The 17,075-nt window shown below is 44.7% G+C and overlaps 1 protein-coding gene across 4 annotated transcripts in view; it reads right to left on the reverse strand.

Annotated features, from left to right (window-relative positions):
* Positions 1 to 4,107: 4,107 nt before the first annotated feature.
* The window catches only part of rasgrp2 (RAS guanyl releasing protein 2), a 51,232-nt gene continuing 38,264 nt past the window's right edge, over positions 4,108 to 17,075 (reverse strand). For 2 of the 4 annotated variants that reach the window (XM_011487811.3, XM_020711855.2), the window contains 3 exons: positions 8,782 to 8,940; positions 8,404 to 8,466; positions 4,108 to 7,368 (listed from right to left, as the gene is read on the reverse strand). In XM_011487811.3, the coding sequence (XP_011486113.1) occupies positions 8,408 to 8,466; positions 8,782 to 8,940 (218 nt within the window). In that variant the 3' untranslated portion in view covers positions 4,108 to 7,368; positions 8,404 to 8,407. Of the gene's footprint in view, positions 7,522 to 8,403; positions 8,467 to 8,781; positions 8,941 to 17,075 lie in introns of those variants that run through there. The other 2 variants (XM_011487812.3, XM_020711854.2) reach the window with 2 other exon arrangements.

Genomic DNA, 17,075 nt, shown 5'->3' on the forward strand with positions numbered 1-17,075 from the left:
AGACATCCTGTACATGTCAATTATTGATCATATGTGGGGGAAAACAGTTAAGAATTTCAAAAACATTCTAACACTAAACTGTTTGTGTGACCTTTTCTACATCACCAACCAAACCAAAGAATAGATGAAGAATGGAAACAAATGGTAGAAAACCAAGGATGTAGTTCTGTGGACTAAGACAAAATCCTTTGATGGATCAGTCGATGAAATACAACTCCTATTCCAGAAATTACATTTAGGGCAAGCCCTTTTTTGTGGTCATTTATACCTAATCATGCATGTGCTTTCATGACTACCCTCAAGCGGGATGTAATATTCCTCTGAAGGGTTGGTTTGTCATCCTAAACAGCACACTGTAAAGAACAGAATCGTGTGGACTTGTTGTGTTTCATTTTCTATCAGCGATTGCTGAAAAGTAGCGTCCAGCCTGTGCAGGTTGTACACACTGGAGATAAGTCAGAAGCATGCTGCTATCAGTGACGCCAGGGTCAGAAGATACCATCTGCGGGATTGTGATTCAAAACACACTTGCTGCTGCTGCTGCTGCTGAGGTTTACTCAGCCCCCCCACACTCCCTTAAATAAGTGAGCCCTGGCTATTGCAGATGTAATAGCATTGATTTTGTGTCAGTCCCGCTAGCCGCAGTAATTTGATTTGGTATCAGCCACTGCTAAATGAGACTTCTCCAGGCACTGGTGGAGGGAATGAAAAAGGTGAGGAGTTGACAGGTTTCTAATTCTGAGTAGCTTCATGTTTGCCGGCAGTTTATGGTTTTTCATGACGGGTAAAGCCAAGAGGCCAGCCGTCTTTGCATCAGCCTGGATTTAGCCTCAGACCGCGCCTCGCTCGTGTAACGGCGTTGCACCAATGCCACGCCAGCGCAAGCGTTTGATTCATTTGTTTCAAGTTGCACGACAGAACTAAAATGCCCCCACTTGTTTTCTTGGGCAGAAGTTAAATTTTCTTGAAGCAATAATTCATGGCGGCTGATTCTGCTCTAATGAGGATTCCAGCCCCCCGCGGCGGTGAGAGCTTCGCCAGAGTCAGCGATGAGCTTAATGAAATTAAGGCCTCAGCCGTCTAAGCGAGCCTCTTCAACCCTGTAGAGCTGCTTCTCCAGTGTCCACAGAAGCAGATGAGCCGAGCTTAAGTGCTGCAGACTCCCTCCATGCGGCCGGATGGGTTTGTTTTTCCTCAGTTTAACACGCGACTCCCAAAATCACCATCAAAAATACAGATTGAGCAAAATAAATTCCACCAAAACAAAAGCTCTTTTCCATTCAAAGTCAAATTATTATTCGGAATTACAATAAAACGTAATATGGAATCTTTAGTGCATGTTTCTGTGCATTGTAACGCGTAATAACACGTGTTGTGCTGTTATCTGCATTGTGCTGCTGCATTGTGATTCACCGCAAACCCTGACAGGGACTCTGCCTTATTGTCACATCCCTGTTAAAGTTTCCCACCTCCCTCCCTCACCTCATCCAGAAGCTCAACGCTGCCACCAAGTGGTTGTTAGCCACCCTAACCCCCAGTAGTGGGAGGTTAACAGCTCCAGATGCCGGCAGTCAGAGCACAGCCAGGCGACGGCATTGCAGATGCAGATGCCACAGCAGGTCCAGAAAGACAAGCTTGCGTCAAATTATCACAGAGCCTGGCTGCGCTCCCAGAATTTGATGAGCAGACATCAAATCAATAATCTGTTCATTAGTCCTGCATGAGCAAATCTCAGAGTGATCTGCTCCTGAAAAAATCAATACTGCATGTAGTTACTCACTGAGCCCGATTCTTTTCTTGATCCATGGTAGTGTTTTATGTGTCTCCAATGCAGCTGGTAAAAGGAATACCTCCCAATTACTAAAGAACAAATGGCCCCCGTGCGCAGCCCGCCGGGGTGTTGAGCGTCAAATCTCTTTAGAATTGAACAGCCCCACGGACCGGGGGCAATTTGTTGTGGGGGCAAATTACACTTTAGCTGGAATGTGCTCCGTCTACCCGGCCCCGGATCCTTCTTTTCCTTCCAATCAAGGTCACAGTGTGAGACTGCTAACAATGTGTGAGGCTTTCCCCCTCCTGCCTCCATTACTATGCAATTAGCTGCGGTGCTATTCAATTTCCCTCATTTCAGACTTTGCAGATCAATATCACTCAGGCTGCAGCCTAAATGGCTGTGCTGCTGGAAGGCTTTTTCTGTAGCTTAAGGGGAGGTATCAGTCACCCGGCTAAAAGAGACATTCAATGCCGTAGTGGGAGCCGCTCGCACATACGTGGAGGGGCTGTAGTGCAGACTTCTGGAGAGCGGGGCTGCTGAGGTGCACAAACTGCATTAAGGTTGTCAGCTTTCATCATCACCGTCTTGATTTGGCCCGAGTGCGGTCTGCTGGCCATTTCCTCTCCTTTCGTCTTTGGCCTAACCTTTTTTGTATGCCAACAAAAAACAATGTGTGTGGGCTGATAAGATAAGATAAGATAAGATAAGATAAGATAAGATAAGATAAGATAAGATAAGATAAGATAAGATAAGATAAGATAAGATAAGATAAGATAAGATAAGATAAGATAAGATTGATCCCCGAAGGGAAATTGAGTTGTTACAGCAGCCAAACAAGAAATATAACAGTAAAAAATTAAAACATTGTAGTAAAAGTACATGTCATTAATAAATAAGTAAATACAGCAGCAGTTTTAGCAGTCCTATCCTACAGTCTAACTTCTGTTGGGACAATGGGCCTTCCTTTTTGCACTGAGGCTGCAGCAGTCTGCGGCTGGACGAGCTACTCATGGTCCTCGCCGTCTCATACCAAAAGTGAGAGGGGTTGTTCCGGAGGCTGGACAGCTTGGTCAGCATCCTCCTCTCACCTACAGAGTCCCCAAAGTCCAGGGGGCAGCCCGGGACAGAGCTAGCCATGGGCCAGCTTGTCCAGTTTCATCTCATCTCTGTCTGTAATTCCACCACTCTAGCAGAACACTGCATAGAAAGTCGCTGATGCAACCACAGTTTGATAAAAGGTCCTGAGCAGCGGCCTACACACACCAAAGGACCTCTGTCTCCTCAGAATTCTGACCCTTTTTGTGCAGGACCCTTGTGTTGTCTTGATGTTCTGCCATGTGTGCTACCGTGATCGATAGGCCAAGTTATGAACCCAAATCACCTCTGCAGTTCATCAGCTCATTGTTGGCCAACATTGTCCCACATGAGAGAGCTCAGCAGTATCACAGCACCGAGATATGAGAGCCGGCTGAAAACGGCCGGATCAATGACGGCTCATCGAACTCAACACGGAAAGTGAGGCCAAAGCAATCACGGACCCAGACCGGCTTCTGCTGTGAGGCTAATTAGATGTGGCGTTGACTCTAAGGCTCATTCAGGGTTGGTTATTAATATCTCTAACAGACAAGCAGAGGGCAGCAGATCACGGTCATACGTGGAGCTGCAGGAAAAAGTCACAAAACTAGACGTTTGACTCTCCATTTTGGACCTTTGTGTTGCCAAAACTGCCCTAAAACCCAAATGATGTTTTGGGGAGCTGGAGGCGACACAAGCAGTAATGATTGTTTTTAAAGTGTTGGAGCATGCATCAGCTGTCGTCTCACACTTTCCTTCAATGCTCCTTTTTTAGAGCCATAATGTCAGCGCTGGAACAGAAAAAACAATTATTCTATCTGAAACTAAGAAAAAGAAAGAGACTTTACTTCTGACCCGACAACTTTGCGTTTTAAGATCCAAATGGGAACGTTATTCCGAAGGTTCCCTGTTCCCTTTATGGAGAATTATTTTTCAACTCTCTGGAATTTTCCCACGAGAGGAACAAAAATCTATGAAAGTACAATCACAACAAGTTTCAAACATGAAGCGATTTTTGGAAAATATATAAAAGTATTGTTTTATATAAAGCATGCGTCTGAATTCTGGATGTAAATGTATAAAGTAACGATGATTTATTGTCTAATACATTTTGTAGTTTGCATAAACTGAGTCACAGACATTCACTCAGGGCACTGCAGGTAAAACTTGTTATTATTGGTCATAAAGAAGCCAAACAAAGATGGAAGAAATCTTCAAAAGGGATCAGATTATAGATCAGACATTCTTGTAATATGTCAAGGAAAAAAATCAGGCTTTATTTACATCATTTAGCCTTTAAAAATAACAGAAAACCAAATAATGGCGTGTGCAAAGGTTTGGGCCCCCTGAACAGTTTCCAGCATGCACCGCCCCCTTTGGAAAAGCTGAGACTTAACACTGTGATGGGTTGATCTAAATCATTGTTTGCAAAGACCAGGTGAATTCAATGTCAAAGATTTGAAATAATCTGAGTCATCTGACCTTTGCCCCCTCGGTCAGCATCAGGGGTTCTTCCAAGCGTTTGTCTAGAACCCTCAAACTGACAATAGTTGATGCTCAGAAAGCAGAAGAAGGCTAGAAGAAGGTAGCAAAGCCTTTTCAGATGCCAATATCCTCTGTTCGGAATTCAATCAAGAAATGACGTCATTGGGAAGAGTGAAAGTTCACCTGAGATCTGGAGGACCAAGAAACGTTTCCGTCAGAGCAGCTCGCAGGATTGGGAGAAAAGCCAGCACCCTCCCTAGGAGACTTTGGAGTCGTTCTACAAGGTTCTACTGTAAAGAGATACTTGTACAAATAGTCTTCGTGCGAGAAAACTTCTTCTACGTCCTCAGCACGAAATTCAACGTTTGAAGTTTGAAAATGAACGCCTAAACAAGCCTGATAGATTTTTGGAAACAAATTTTGTGGAGCGATGAGGATAAAATGAAACGTTTTGGCCGAAATGAGCAAAGGTAAGTTTGCAGAAAAGGAAGGGCTTTACTTCTGTCAGATGAGCACCCCACCACCCAGGAGTACTGAGCATCCCCCCCCTCCAAACACCAGGCTCCAGCCAGGGTTCCCCAAGGGAGACCCGCCCCACGTTCCAGGGTAGCCACCCAACCGGCTTACGGTTGGTCCAGGAGAGAGCAAGGAAGGGGCCGCCCACTCCTGCCCAGGAGGAGGACTTCCAAGAGAAGTGGGGGTCTCCAAGGACCACAACCGCTGCCGAGGCTGGTTCCTCCAACCAGGGATGGGGTAGGGGGCATAAGACCAGAGGTCCCGCCTTCCTTGTGTGTTTATTGGTACGCGTGTTCTTCTCTCTTCTTACTGCCTTTTACGCCTTGAGACGCTTAGGGCAGCAACAAAATCTTTCCATTTCTGACGGACGCGGGCCAAGGTGTAGATGGTTCCCCAGGTGTGTTCGAATTCTTTCAGCTCGGCGCCAGCTGATCTTCGGCCGTCCTCTTTTTCTCCTTCCATCTGGTGTCCAGTGTAGTGTTGTCTTTATGATTGTGTCCAATCCATGTCCGTCTTTTAAGGATAATTGCTGACATGTCTTCTCGATTGCTGCGGGAGAATAGATCTTCATAGGAGATCTTTTGGGGACAGAAAGTGTTTTAATATCCTCCTCAAATTTCTGTGTGTAGATGTTAGTGAGTTTTGTCAAGTCTTTCTGTGCCATTCTCCAGCACTCTGCTCCATACAGTAACACAGAAATATAACAGTTGCTGTAGAGTTTCAGTTTGGTACACGTGTGTGTTGGAGTGTGTGTTGTTGTGGGGTAAAGGGTGCGTGTGCTAAAGGGTGCAGTTACATTTTGCAGGTAGGACACTGAAAAGAATATTGTTTACATGAATCCAAAACAAAAACATGACCATATCAGGAATGTGGGGGAGGTTAACAAAAATCCTCTGTATCCAAAGAAAATCCAAAAGTTTTCCTTTTTACAGATTCTTCTAAAAGTTACACAGACCTGTCCGTCACTCCCAGGCGACCCAAAAACAAAGATGGTTACCATGGCGATAAAACCAGCCATGTTAAAAAATAGTGTTTTTTTTTGTTTTTTTTATGAATTTAGCCCGTGCAGCTCTGACCAGGGAGGTAGAGGCAGAACGGGGAGGATGAAGGGCGTGTAGCAGCTGCTCACCAGCGAGGAGGGTCAAAGCGGCCGCTGGCGGGGCGGGTAGCAACAACATTCCTTGAGTCTTTATTTTGTTTTATGCTTTATCGTTGTTTCCCACAGACTATCAGAACACTGCTTACTGTTCATGTGGAAAGATCTGGATTCTTGTTAAAACAACAAAACGTGTTTCTGTTCAGTGTTACTCTTTAATCACAACAAACTTTCACAGCAACATAAATCTGTAGGACGCCTGCTGCATTTAATACTGATAAATTATTTAGGAGCCACCAAATAACACAACATCCTTGTGGAGGGGGGGGGGGGCAAACACTGTCAATCAGAGGCGCCACTTTCACAGCACAGATAAACACCTGCAACGTGAGGAGCCTCATTCAGCCAGCAGTCAACAATCAGCTGCTCCAAGTCTGTATTCATGTCTCCTTGGGCACAAAGACACAAACATCTCTGCAGTAATGCCTCCTAAATGAAGAAGGAGTCAGGCGAGCCTCAGAAACAGAAACGCTCAGTCAACAGAGGAGGCGTGCAGAACCAGAATAAATGCATTGAAAGGATTCTCAGGATTTTTTGAAGCTGCTGCCTAAAAATAAAACCTTTTCCAGATTTTTGGTTGTTTTGAGTCTAAACTCAAAAGAAGGGATCAACAGCAGAGTGGGCTCCTCAGCAGACGGCAGTGTTTTTCCCCCTTCAGCTACATGCGCGGCTGCTGCTGACAACACCGCAGCGTTATGCACAAGACAGCTACGGATACTCTGGTAAACACGACACACAGAACATCCTTCAAAGTCGCCTCTAATGGCAGCTGTCTGCACCGCCGCCTCTCCTCGCCATTTCCTCTGTAAAATAATCGCAGTTGTCATTGCACTTGAGGCGGCAAAACACAAAACTACTCTTTATCTGACACAATAATTGGTCATCAGTCCACTGAAATGCTTTTCAGAACAATATGATTAGCCAAAGAAGAAAAAAAAAAGAAAAGCAGAGCAGCTCATAGAAGGCAACAATAGCTTAGTCTGGTTGGCAGTTTTCCATTCTTCTTAATAGCAACAACACCACCTCATTTACAAAAACCATCAATCTGCAGCAAACTACACTGACTTCACTGGGAAAACACAATTTTAAGGATTTCTTTTGTAAATATTCTGAATATCCAGTGATGTTCTGCAGAAACACAGAATGGCATTGCAGAGGCTGACAGAGTGACGGAGTGTCAGTGCAGGACTCGTCCACCGGGGGGCAGCATTGTGTTCATTCTCAGTGCCTAAAGGTTTGTAAGACTCTTCCAGGCTCCGGTCCAGTCCCGTGCAGGCATCCTGTGAACCAGCCACGCCCTTAAAGGTGAACTCCACGAGTGTTGCTGCTCCACATGTCAGAACAGCTCCGCACTGAAAGGCTCCTGCAGGGATGAGGAGACACCGTCATGAAGCTGAAGCACAGGGATCCTGGTCGCTACATGCATGGACGTGTCTCCCGTAAGAGAAACATTTCCGTCATCTTCCGTGCTTCGTCTGCGCCGGCTAAGCATTTTCCAAAACTAAGAAAGATCAGCCTGAAAAAGCAACAAGTGGGATTTTAGTTCATCTTTCCAATGTAGTTGTTGCTGCTCCCTTCAGGAGTCACCACAGACAGTCAATCACAGATGCACATTACATTACAGTCTCGTGGGTTCAAATCCCTCTTCTGACACCAAATGTGACGGGTTCTTCTTAGCAGTGAATAATTAAATCCCTCTAACATAGGATGACCAAGCCAGCAGACTCCAAACACCAAACGATGGGGTTTTATTGATCCCAAAACAATAATCAAAGAAAGAATTTAACTGCTTCTGGGAGAGTCCGTTGCCACCACGGCAACCAAGACTGCTCTCTCCCCCAACTGGGAAAAGTTCACTCCTTATTAAGGCTTAGCCCCTCCCACAGGGAAATTAAGCAAACACTTCTTTAAAACAAATTCCTGGAGGATTCTTAAACATAACTCCAAAATTAGAGATTTTTAACCCAAAAAAAAAGGTGGTAACGAATGAAATACAGAAAGAAGTTTGAAACTAAATCAATTAGACCGAAAGGGAAACAAATAACCCAAACAATTCTGACCAGTCACGTCACTTCCTGTTTCCTGTGGATATGAATGCTGATGTGTACAACGCTCTGGTTTGGCTGTTTGTGGAGGGAAACTAAGATTCTGTTTAAGGCCAAGTGTGCACCATCAGAATGAGACAAAATATGAAATGTGAATGATTTGTTTGCACGTGTCCACTGAAAACTATAAACTGCTACTGGGCTGTGAGAAGAAAAGAGAGAAAAACAAAGGATTGAATCTGGTGTTCAGGCGCCGTCCTGCAACCTGTGACGCCGCTTCATCACATCATGTCACTGAGTTCAGAGGAGAAGAGCTTTTTGTTATGAAGCAGGCGGAGACGGACCCCTCTCACCTGGTTATAGGTGGACATCAAATACTCCTTCCTCCACCGTCTCCAGGTCCTCCTCGGCAATAGCTGTGAGAAAAGCATCAAAGTGCAGTCAGGTGTAAATGCATTCACTTTCTAAACAACAGGTCGCCCACGTTTGTGCACGTTTGTAGCCGGTTCACAGCAAAGTATCTGCACCGCCAGTTTCCCAGCACCGTGAACGCCGCGCTGCGGTTGGTCAGCTGCATTTCCACTTTATTTCTTTTCTAGAAACTACAGGCAGCTGGCTGTTGCCATAGCAACACAGTAATGGTTTTTGCAAGTTCAGAGGCATAATAATGCAAATATTGACTGAAGCGGAAGGGTTTGACCGTCTGCCGTCTCTCTGTCAAGGCTTCTCACCTGTGCTCTGCAGGCTGGGAGGAGTGTTGGCGGGTGGGGGGAAGCTGTAGGAGCGGGCCTGCAAGGCCGGCGGCGTCTCGTGGCTGATGCTCTTCGTCCTCTTCCTACACTCCACAGCCAGCCGGCTCCGGCAGGCCTTGTGGCAGTTCACCCCGCAGGCTGCCGGGACACACGGGGAGGCGAGGCCGGCGAGGAAACGTGTCGGGAGAGCGGGAGACGACGGCGGGTTGGTGGGGGGGTGAGAGAGAGAGACGACCGCCGCAACGGGAAGAAAGAAGGAGACAGGAGAAAAGAGGGTCAGACAGGGACACTAAGGGTTAACAGAAGACACTGCATGCAGACACATGGACAGTCAGGCCAACCGTACCCAACAACAACCTGGTCAGCCCGTGGGGGGTCTGAGAGGACAACAGTGATATGTAATCACTGCTTTTCCAGCAGGCGGCAAGAAAACAATAAAGGCGTTTCATTTCATTTCATTTTCATTCCATCCTATCATATATGTCAGAAATGTACTGAAATATCTAGAAAGAACTCTTAAGGCCCCACTCTGATCATCTTTTGATCTATTTTAAAAGCGTTCCAAGTAGTCTTTTAATTGTGATGATGTCGTTTTTAGCCAAAATCTAAAAATATGTGTCATTTTCTAAGACATAGTTTCTGCAGGAGTTCATGAAATATTCACCTCCGGGTTGAGGACGAGATTGTTGGTGTGGAGTAACCATGTCTGTCCTCATTTCCCATCATTCCTTTCCTTACACACTCTCCTGCTAGCTTACAGCCCCTCACACCCCCTCCCTAATGGTGCAACAAAAATGGCAGCAGTTTCAGAGCTGTCCATCCGTACAGTTTGGATCCAGATTCCAGCTCAGACAAGGAAAACAAAGACGTTCATGGATCTGTTTGTCTGCAGGTGGATGCATCAGAATGGGGGCGGAGCAGGGAGCTTGTGGCTCGCCATTGTAGCTTCTGATTCACAATGTAAAGAAAAACGCAGAAATGCATTTTGGAGCTTAACTTTCTATGTGTTCTCCATCATCAAGAAAAGGCCCAATAAGATGGTAACCCCTTGTGCTATCCAAGGCACGTAAACGTTGGGAGTGGGGTCATCTAGACCCCACAAGAACCTTTTTTCGTCAATGATTTGTGATCTTCACTGGTGTCCATGGATTACATGAAATCTTTCCACCTTTGTCAGGGGATCGGGTCACCTGGACCTCATAGATAGCACAAGAAACACAAAATACACAACTTTGTGTCGGAGTGGGTCTTTCATGTCTATGAAACTCTGTGTTTTATATTTTGACCCTTTGAACTGTCTGGACCAAAGAAACAGCAGAGCAGTAGAGTCTCTGCCTACTTTCTTATTGGAAATACTCGCACACAAACATGTTTAACCTTTGCTCTGCTGCACATAAAGGAAGGGATAATGCCAGACAAGGTATCCATTATCAGGAAATAACGGACAACACGAAGGTGTGAACTGTTCGACCGGAATGAACACCTCGCTATCCCTTTCTTTAAGGACATTCAGCAGCCAATCATAATCAAGTATTCAGCTATAGGTATAATGAAAGCTGAGGTAGTGATCCGTTTTTTTGCAGTTTGCTTCTCTCTGGGTTTACATAATAATAACTCAGGATGTGCATCCATTTTCCATTCTTCATTCACTCCTCAATTATACTTGGGGATGCCCTGGGGCAGGCTGACAGAGGCATGGCTGCCAGTACTGACCCCTACGGCGCATCACCAGGACCTTCAACCGCCAGTGGAGCAACACTGGAGGCAGTGAGGGGGAGTGCTTTAATTTGATCCTTTTCCTTCCTTGACAGATGTCAGCAGTACTCATCCTGTCACATTTGTGCTCACAGGGCTTCATGATGACGTAAGGCCTACATCATTCCACCCTGTTTGGTATTTTACCAGGTTTTAGGAACTTAATCTGCATTTCAGCCAAATACCTCATGGTGGTGTTGCGTGCAAACAGAACATTGAGTAAAGGCCTTTACCTCAGGAAGCCATTGAATAAATCCGCAATCAGTTGTGTCTGATTTTTAAGAAAAATAACTGAGGCTTCAGTCAGAGATGTCCCTTTGACATTTGTCTCTGTTCTTTTCAATTTCTGAATGTTGTTTGCCAAAGGCATTATTGTCTTTTATAAATTCTTTTTTTTTGTTTAAATGTCGCTTCCCTAGCCCTTGTGCTGTCTTTTAGGGTCTAAATGACCCACTCCCAATGTTAACGTGCCTTGGAGGCACGTTAACATTGGGAGTGGGTCATCTGGACCCCACCAGACAGTGCGCTGGACCTTTTTTCTTCAATGACTTGTGAGCTTCACTGGGGTCCATGGATTACATGAAATCTTTCCACGTCAATGTAAGGGTGGGGTCATGTGGACCCCGCAAGAAAGCACAAGGGTTAGAATTTTTGCCTCTGTCTTAGTTCCTCTAAGGGTAATACACAGGTGAAGCTCATTGACTGTATCTGAAAACTGGAATGAGTGGGGGGGAAAGAGACATGAACTTCCGGTTCCTAACGTCCCGTTCCGACCAATGATGTCCTGGCGCCGTGTTGTTGTCTGGAACCAGATCCTCTTGCACTGTCGGCGTCCGCAATACAAAGACTGGAAGTAAGTCATTTTCTATGGATGATGTCACACTCACTCCGTCCAGGTCTCACATACAGTCAAAGGTGCAGCTGTATCCTAAAGGGGGTGCAGGTGGGTCTTGCAATCCATTAAGAGTGTTACACCCACCTTAAGGAACGTAAACTGGAACATACGTTGTTGTGCATGCGATAAGTGTACCATGAAGTATTGGTAAGGCTAAAGGAAGTTACACGCACCTATCGTGTATGAGTGATGCTGTCGTCATTACGATGCAAGTGATGGCTCCTTACCGACTGCATGCAAATGCTGCGCACATGGGGTGCGCAGGTGATCTGAAAGTGCCCATAGAACGCCCGTAGGCTCAACTAAACCATGTCTAACTTCCTTTTTCTAACAGAGACGAGGAACATGCACGTGCAGAGGGTGCAGAGGAGCGCACGTCTTGCAAAATCTGTGGGTTTAAAAAAAATGAAATATCCGTACGACACGCCCGTGTCTCACCTCCTTCACCCTTACTTACCCCTGTGTGTTGTATAAGTGTTAGTCTACAACCAGAGGCCTGCAGCATGCCCACAGAAAAAAACATGCAGGAACATTTCTGCTCTACAGGTTCACCAAGTGGTCTACGACTGTGATGTTTCATGCAGGCCACCTGTGTGTCCCTTTTCTGAGGGACATTTGCCCATATCCACCCGTGAGGGCAGTTGTAACTAACGTTTAATTTCTAGTTAAGAAGCTTAAAAAGGAGGCCGTGTGTTTTGGATCCATTTGCTTTTGCATTGTGGTTTCAATCCTCTTCAACAAACCCTGACATGCTTTAACATCAGTTGTTAACATTTTTGGTAAGATTCGCCCAATCCGTGTAACCCTAGTGCTATCCTAGGCACTTTAACATTAGGAGTGGGGTCATCTAGACCCCACAAGACAGTGCGCTGAACCTTTTTTCTTCAATGACATGTGATCTTCACTGGTTTCAATGGACAAATCCTTTTTTTAACCTTTATCCACCTTTGTCGTGGCAGGGAGAACACGTCAATGTAAGGATCGGGTCATCTGGACCCCATAGGATAGCACAAGGGCTAATTGCATTTTTCAGTCCTGATACCCAATTTTCCTGCTTCTTCAGAGCTTGCAGCTGACGGAGCTGATGTCCTGAGCTCTGGGCTTCCTGCGCTGCTCAGGGTGATTCATTACAGTTACTTCCCTGGAGCTGCGTAATGGATATGAATGGCTGTGGGGGCTCCCTCATTGACTTCCTCTGGTCTCATTAATGAAACAAGCCTGAACACTTCCAGCCACACTGCAGTCCTTTGGAGTGGAGAGGACATTGAGTGGGGGTTGAGGGCAGCAGGTTGTGTGTGTCTGTGTGCACAGAAATATTTATTCAAAAGTCTGTTTCTGTTTTTGTTTCAACTATCATAATCCCAAATTTCCTGCCTTGTTTTCTCATTAAGAGATTTAATTTCTTTTTTTTTGTCAGAATATGTTTGTGCTAATTACCAAATTAGCATAATCAGACTGGGTTTTCTGTTTTTTAAACCCAAGCTTCCTATTGTTGTAGGCTGCAGGTAATGGACCTCCACAGACCAGAGGAACACTAATTACTCTGGCTGCTATGCAACTGGACAGCTTTGACAATAGCTTGCCTGTTATTTAATGAGCACTGGTTGGCCTTCCTGAGAGCCTGGATGAAAGAGGAGCCACAACTGCTAATTCAAGTGCTTGTTTGTCAAGAAGATGTTGAAAGAAATGTCCTTAAATAGCATCGTGTGAGGCACAATAGAGACAAGAATTTTGACTTACAGAAATGGCTTCATTTGACTTTTGATAGTTCTGTATTCCAGGCTTTTTTAAGCTCTTTTATTTTTTATTTTACCAGGTTGAAATGTCCAATTTCTTGTCAAATTACCTTGAAATAAGACACATTCAACTAATAGGGGGCGTTTCGCAAAATTCAGTTAGTTTTAAAACAAAATATCAAATATTATAACCTTTTCACTATTTCGTCTGGCATTAACAGTAACATAAGAACTGGACTGAACAACTCCTCCCCCTCGCATTCCAAGAGGAAGTATCTGCTGGCCCCCAAAAGCCCAAATCCCATAGACTTCTATAGAGAAATAAACAGCTGTTAACCATTCTTGTTCTACTAACTTCTTATTAACGTATTCCTGATAATGCAATTTTTTTTCATGATATTTTTCTGTAGTTGTAATTATTTAAGTTATAAACTGACAGATGCTTCCATAAAAGTTGTAGCATTTCCACATACGTAAATGTATGTTTGGAGTTGTCTATTTACTAATAAGAAAAGAGAAATATCAGTATTGACTTTCCTTTGTTAACCCTGGTTAATATGGTCCTGGCTATATGCTCATTTCTTTTGGAGTTTATGTTAAATGGATAACAGGAGTACGGAAACTACAATATCCGGAGACTCTGGACTACAAATATGGCTACCTGGGGACTTCCTGTAAGCAGGTGAAAAACTAATTAATACGAGGAAAAAAGGGGGGGGGGGTTGACAGCCGCAGGACACGTACATGCCGAGGATTACCGTGACGTCGGGGAGAAGTCGAACAACGTCAGTGGAATACTCTGGGATTTATTTCTACAATTGGGCGAGACCTCCACATGTATGGAATGACTGAAAACCCCACCAACGGGGGACAGAGCCGGTAAGGCGCGTACGTTCATCCAACGGATGGAACTTCCACGTCCCGCGGTCACTTGGATCTCTGATTTCATATGGAGGGCGGAGGACGCCAAGAGAGCCGATGACTTTGTAAATAGCAAACTAATATAAAAACTCTGGTGTATTGGGTGAAAGACTAGGAAAGCTTGTGTGGGGTAGAATACCTGACACTGTTTAAAACTTGAGTCATACTGTTTGTTTGTTTGTTTGTTGTGTGTAATACTTTGAAACATTGAAGAGTGTTACAAAGTAGATGGCCTTGCATCAAACGTTCAAAGAATTTGATTGACAGATTGTCCCATGCCCGCTTTCAGTGGTAGGGGTGCGGCCTTCTAAAGTGCTCACTCTTGATTGGAGAGAGTGCTTGCCATGGATATGTAGATGGGCCAATCACGGCTTACTAAGGACATCTGGTTCCAACATGGCGAAGGACATATCGCGGAAAAATGGCAACTCATTTGGCCTCATTGGTTGGAGCCGGAAGCAAGCATTTCTATGGGTGATGTCACACGCCATTCGCCCACTTATATATCATACAGTCAATGGTTACAAGTAAAAATGTTTTGTATACACTCACCAGCTACCAGACACATCTGTCCAACCACTCTTTAACGCAAATTTCTTATCAGCCAATCACACGGCAGCAACTCAGTGTATTTAGTCCTCTAGACATGGTCCAGAAGATCCGCTGCAGTTCAAACCGAAAAACACCAGAATGGGACAGAAAGGGGATTGAAGTCAAGGGGATTGAAATCTTTGAATGTGCCAGACTGGCTGGTCTGATGATTTCAGAAACTGGTGATCCACTCAGATTTTCACTCACAACCACCTCTAGGGTTTACAGAGAATGGTCTAAAAAAGAGAAGATACCCAGTGAGCAGCAGTTCTGTCTGCAGAAATGCCTTGTTGATGCCAGAGGTCAGAGAAGAACGTTCAGACTGTTTCCAGCTGATAGAAAGACAACAGGAACTCAAAGAAAAACTGGTTCCAACCGAGGTCTGCAGAAGAGCATTTCTGAAGGAACAACACGTCCAACCTGGAGGCAGATGGACTACAGCAGCAGAAGACCACAACGGGTACCACTGCTGTCAGCTAAAAACAGGAAACTGAGGCTACAATTCACACAGACTCACCAAAACTGGACCCTAGAATATGGAAAAACGTTGTCTGGTCTGATGAGTCTCCATTTCTGCTGCCACATTCAGATGGTAGGGCCAGAATTTGGCCTCAACAACATGAAAGCACGGATCCATCCTGCCTTGTATCAACGGTTCAGGCTGGTGGTGGTGGTGTCATGGTGGGGGGATATTTTCTTGGCACACTTTGGCCTCTTAGTTTCAGTTTAGGATGGTTCCAACCCCACAGTCCACCTGAGTATTGTTGCTGACCATGTCCACCCCTTTCTGACCACAGTGGACCATCTTCTGATGCTACTTCCAGCAGGATAAGGCTCCATGTCATCAAGCTGGAATCATCTCACACTGATTTCTAGAACATGACAATAAGGTTCTCTGGACTCAAACGGCCTCCACAGTCACCAGAACCCAATAGAAAACCTTTGGGATGTGGTGGAACGGGAGATCAGCATCATGGATGTTCAGCAGACAAATCTGCAGCAACTGATGCTGTCATGTCAACATGGACCAAAGTCTGAGGAATCTTTCCAGTACCTTGTTGAATAGATGCCACCAAGGATTAAGGCAGTTCTGAAGGCAAAAGAGCTCCAACCCGATACTATGGGGTACTTGATATAGTGGCTGGGCTGGTGAGTGTGTGATGACTTTTGCAAAAACCATCAACTTAATCTTAGTGATATTTGTTTGTTTTAGACATTAGCTGCTTTTAATTCACTTGTTTGAGCCTTGCGCTTGATCATTTCCAGAGCCTTTTTTTTTGGTATATTTTATAAAGCTCAGCGTTGACCTATGAATCCTGATAGAAAAGTCTCTAGCTGAATCGCTATTGTGTCTGTTATCACTTTTTCTGAAGGACACATGACAAAAGGCTGCATCTGAAGTCTTCAGATAATCCTTCTTATCTCTCCATCAGTTTTACCATGACTTAAGTCATGATAAATAGTGTCTACTTTTCTAGCACTTTTCTAGTTTGCTTTACAGTCAGTCCCATTCATCCACACACACATAGTCACACACAGATCAACAACCCCAAATTCATATGGGGGGGGTCCACATTTTGACCAAAAGGCCTCTGTGTCTTTTGACAGACAGACTAATGAGAGAAAATCTATTTAAAAGGCTTTGTAATAGATTTTTGGAACCGAAAATTGCCGAATAGGCAGTAATTGTCCAGAGAAAATCAAAACTCCACACATATATAATATAATGTTCAGTCCTCAACCACTAAGCTGTATTTTGATCCATTCATGCATTTCTGAATATTCCTCTAAAAGCCTCTATCCAAGCACTGGCCCTTACCAATCCACAAAAACGTGTGGGAAGTGAGAAGGGAGAAACAGCCCCTTCCCAGCAGGAGCCGGTGCATCCAGCGACGCCCCCAGACTAACAGACACGCCCACTTTCTCAGTGGTGCTAGCAGTGACCAGCAAAAGTTTGTTGCCTTTTTTTCATGGGAGGAACGCAGACCCGCTGCCGAGGTCGACTCTAGGATGATGTCATGATATGGGCGGAACCAACAAGGAGAGAAAGGCAGAGCCTGAGAGATTGAGTCGTCTTACTTCTGGATAGAAAGAGGAGCTGTAAAAATAACTCCTATTTTATTTATAAAATGTGTTTTTATGAGTGTGCCAAAGGTAAAATATTGTCTCATATCTGAATCAGGTTTACTCTGAAAGGCTTACGAAAATATAGGCCCTTTAAAAAGTGCTTATAAGACATAAAGACAATATTTAAGTTCTACTTTTAGATTTGATGAGGATTTTTTCAAATGGACCAACTTTTTGTCCTGATTACATTTGGTGAGAAGACGCAGGAATACCAACTTTTTCCAAGCATCAATACTTCCTGAAATCCT

The sequence above is a fragment of the Oryzias latipes genome, chromosome 18 (assembly GCF_002234675.1).
Source record: "Oryzias latipes chromosome 18, ASM223467v1".
Classification (NCBI taxonomy): domain Eukaryota; kingdom Metazoa; phylum Chordata; class Actinopteri; order Beloniformes; family Adrianichthyidae; genus Oryzias; species Oryzias latipes.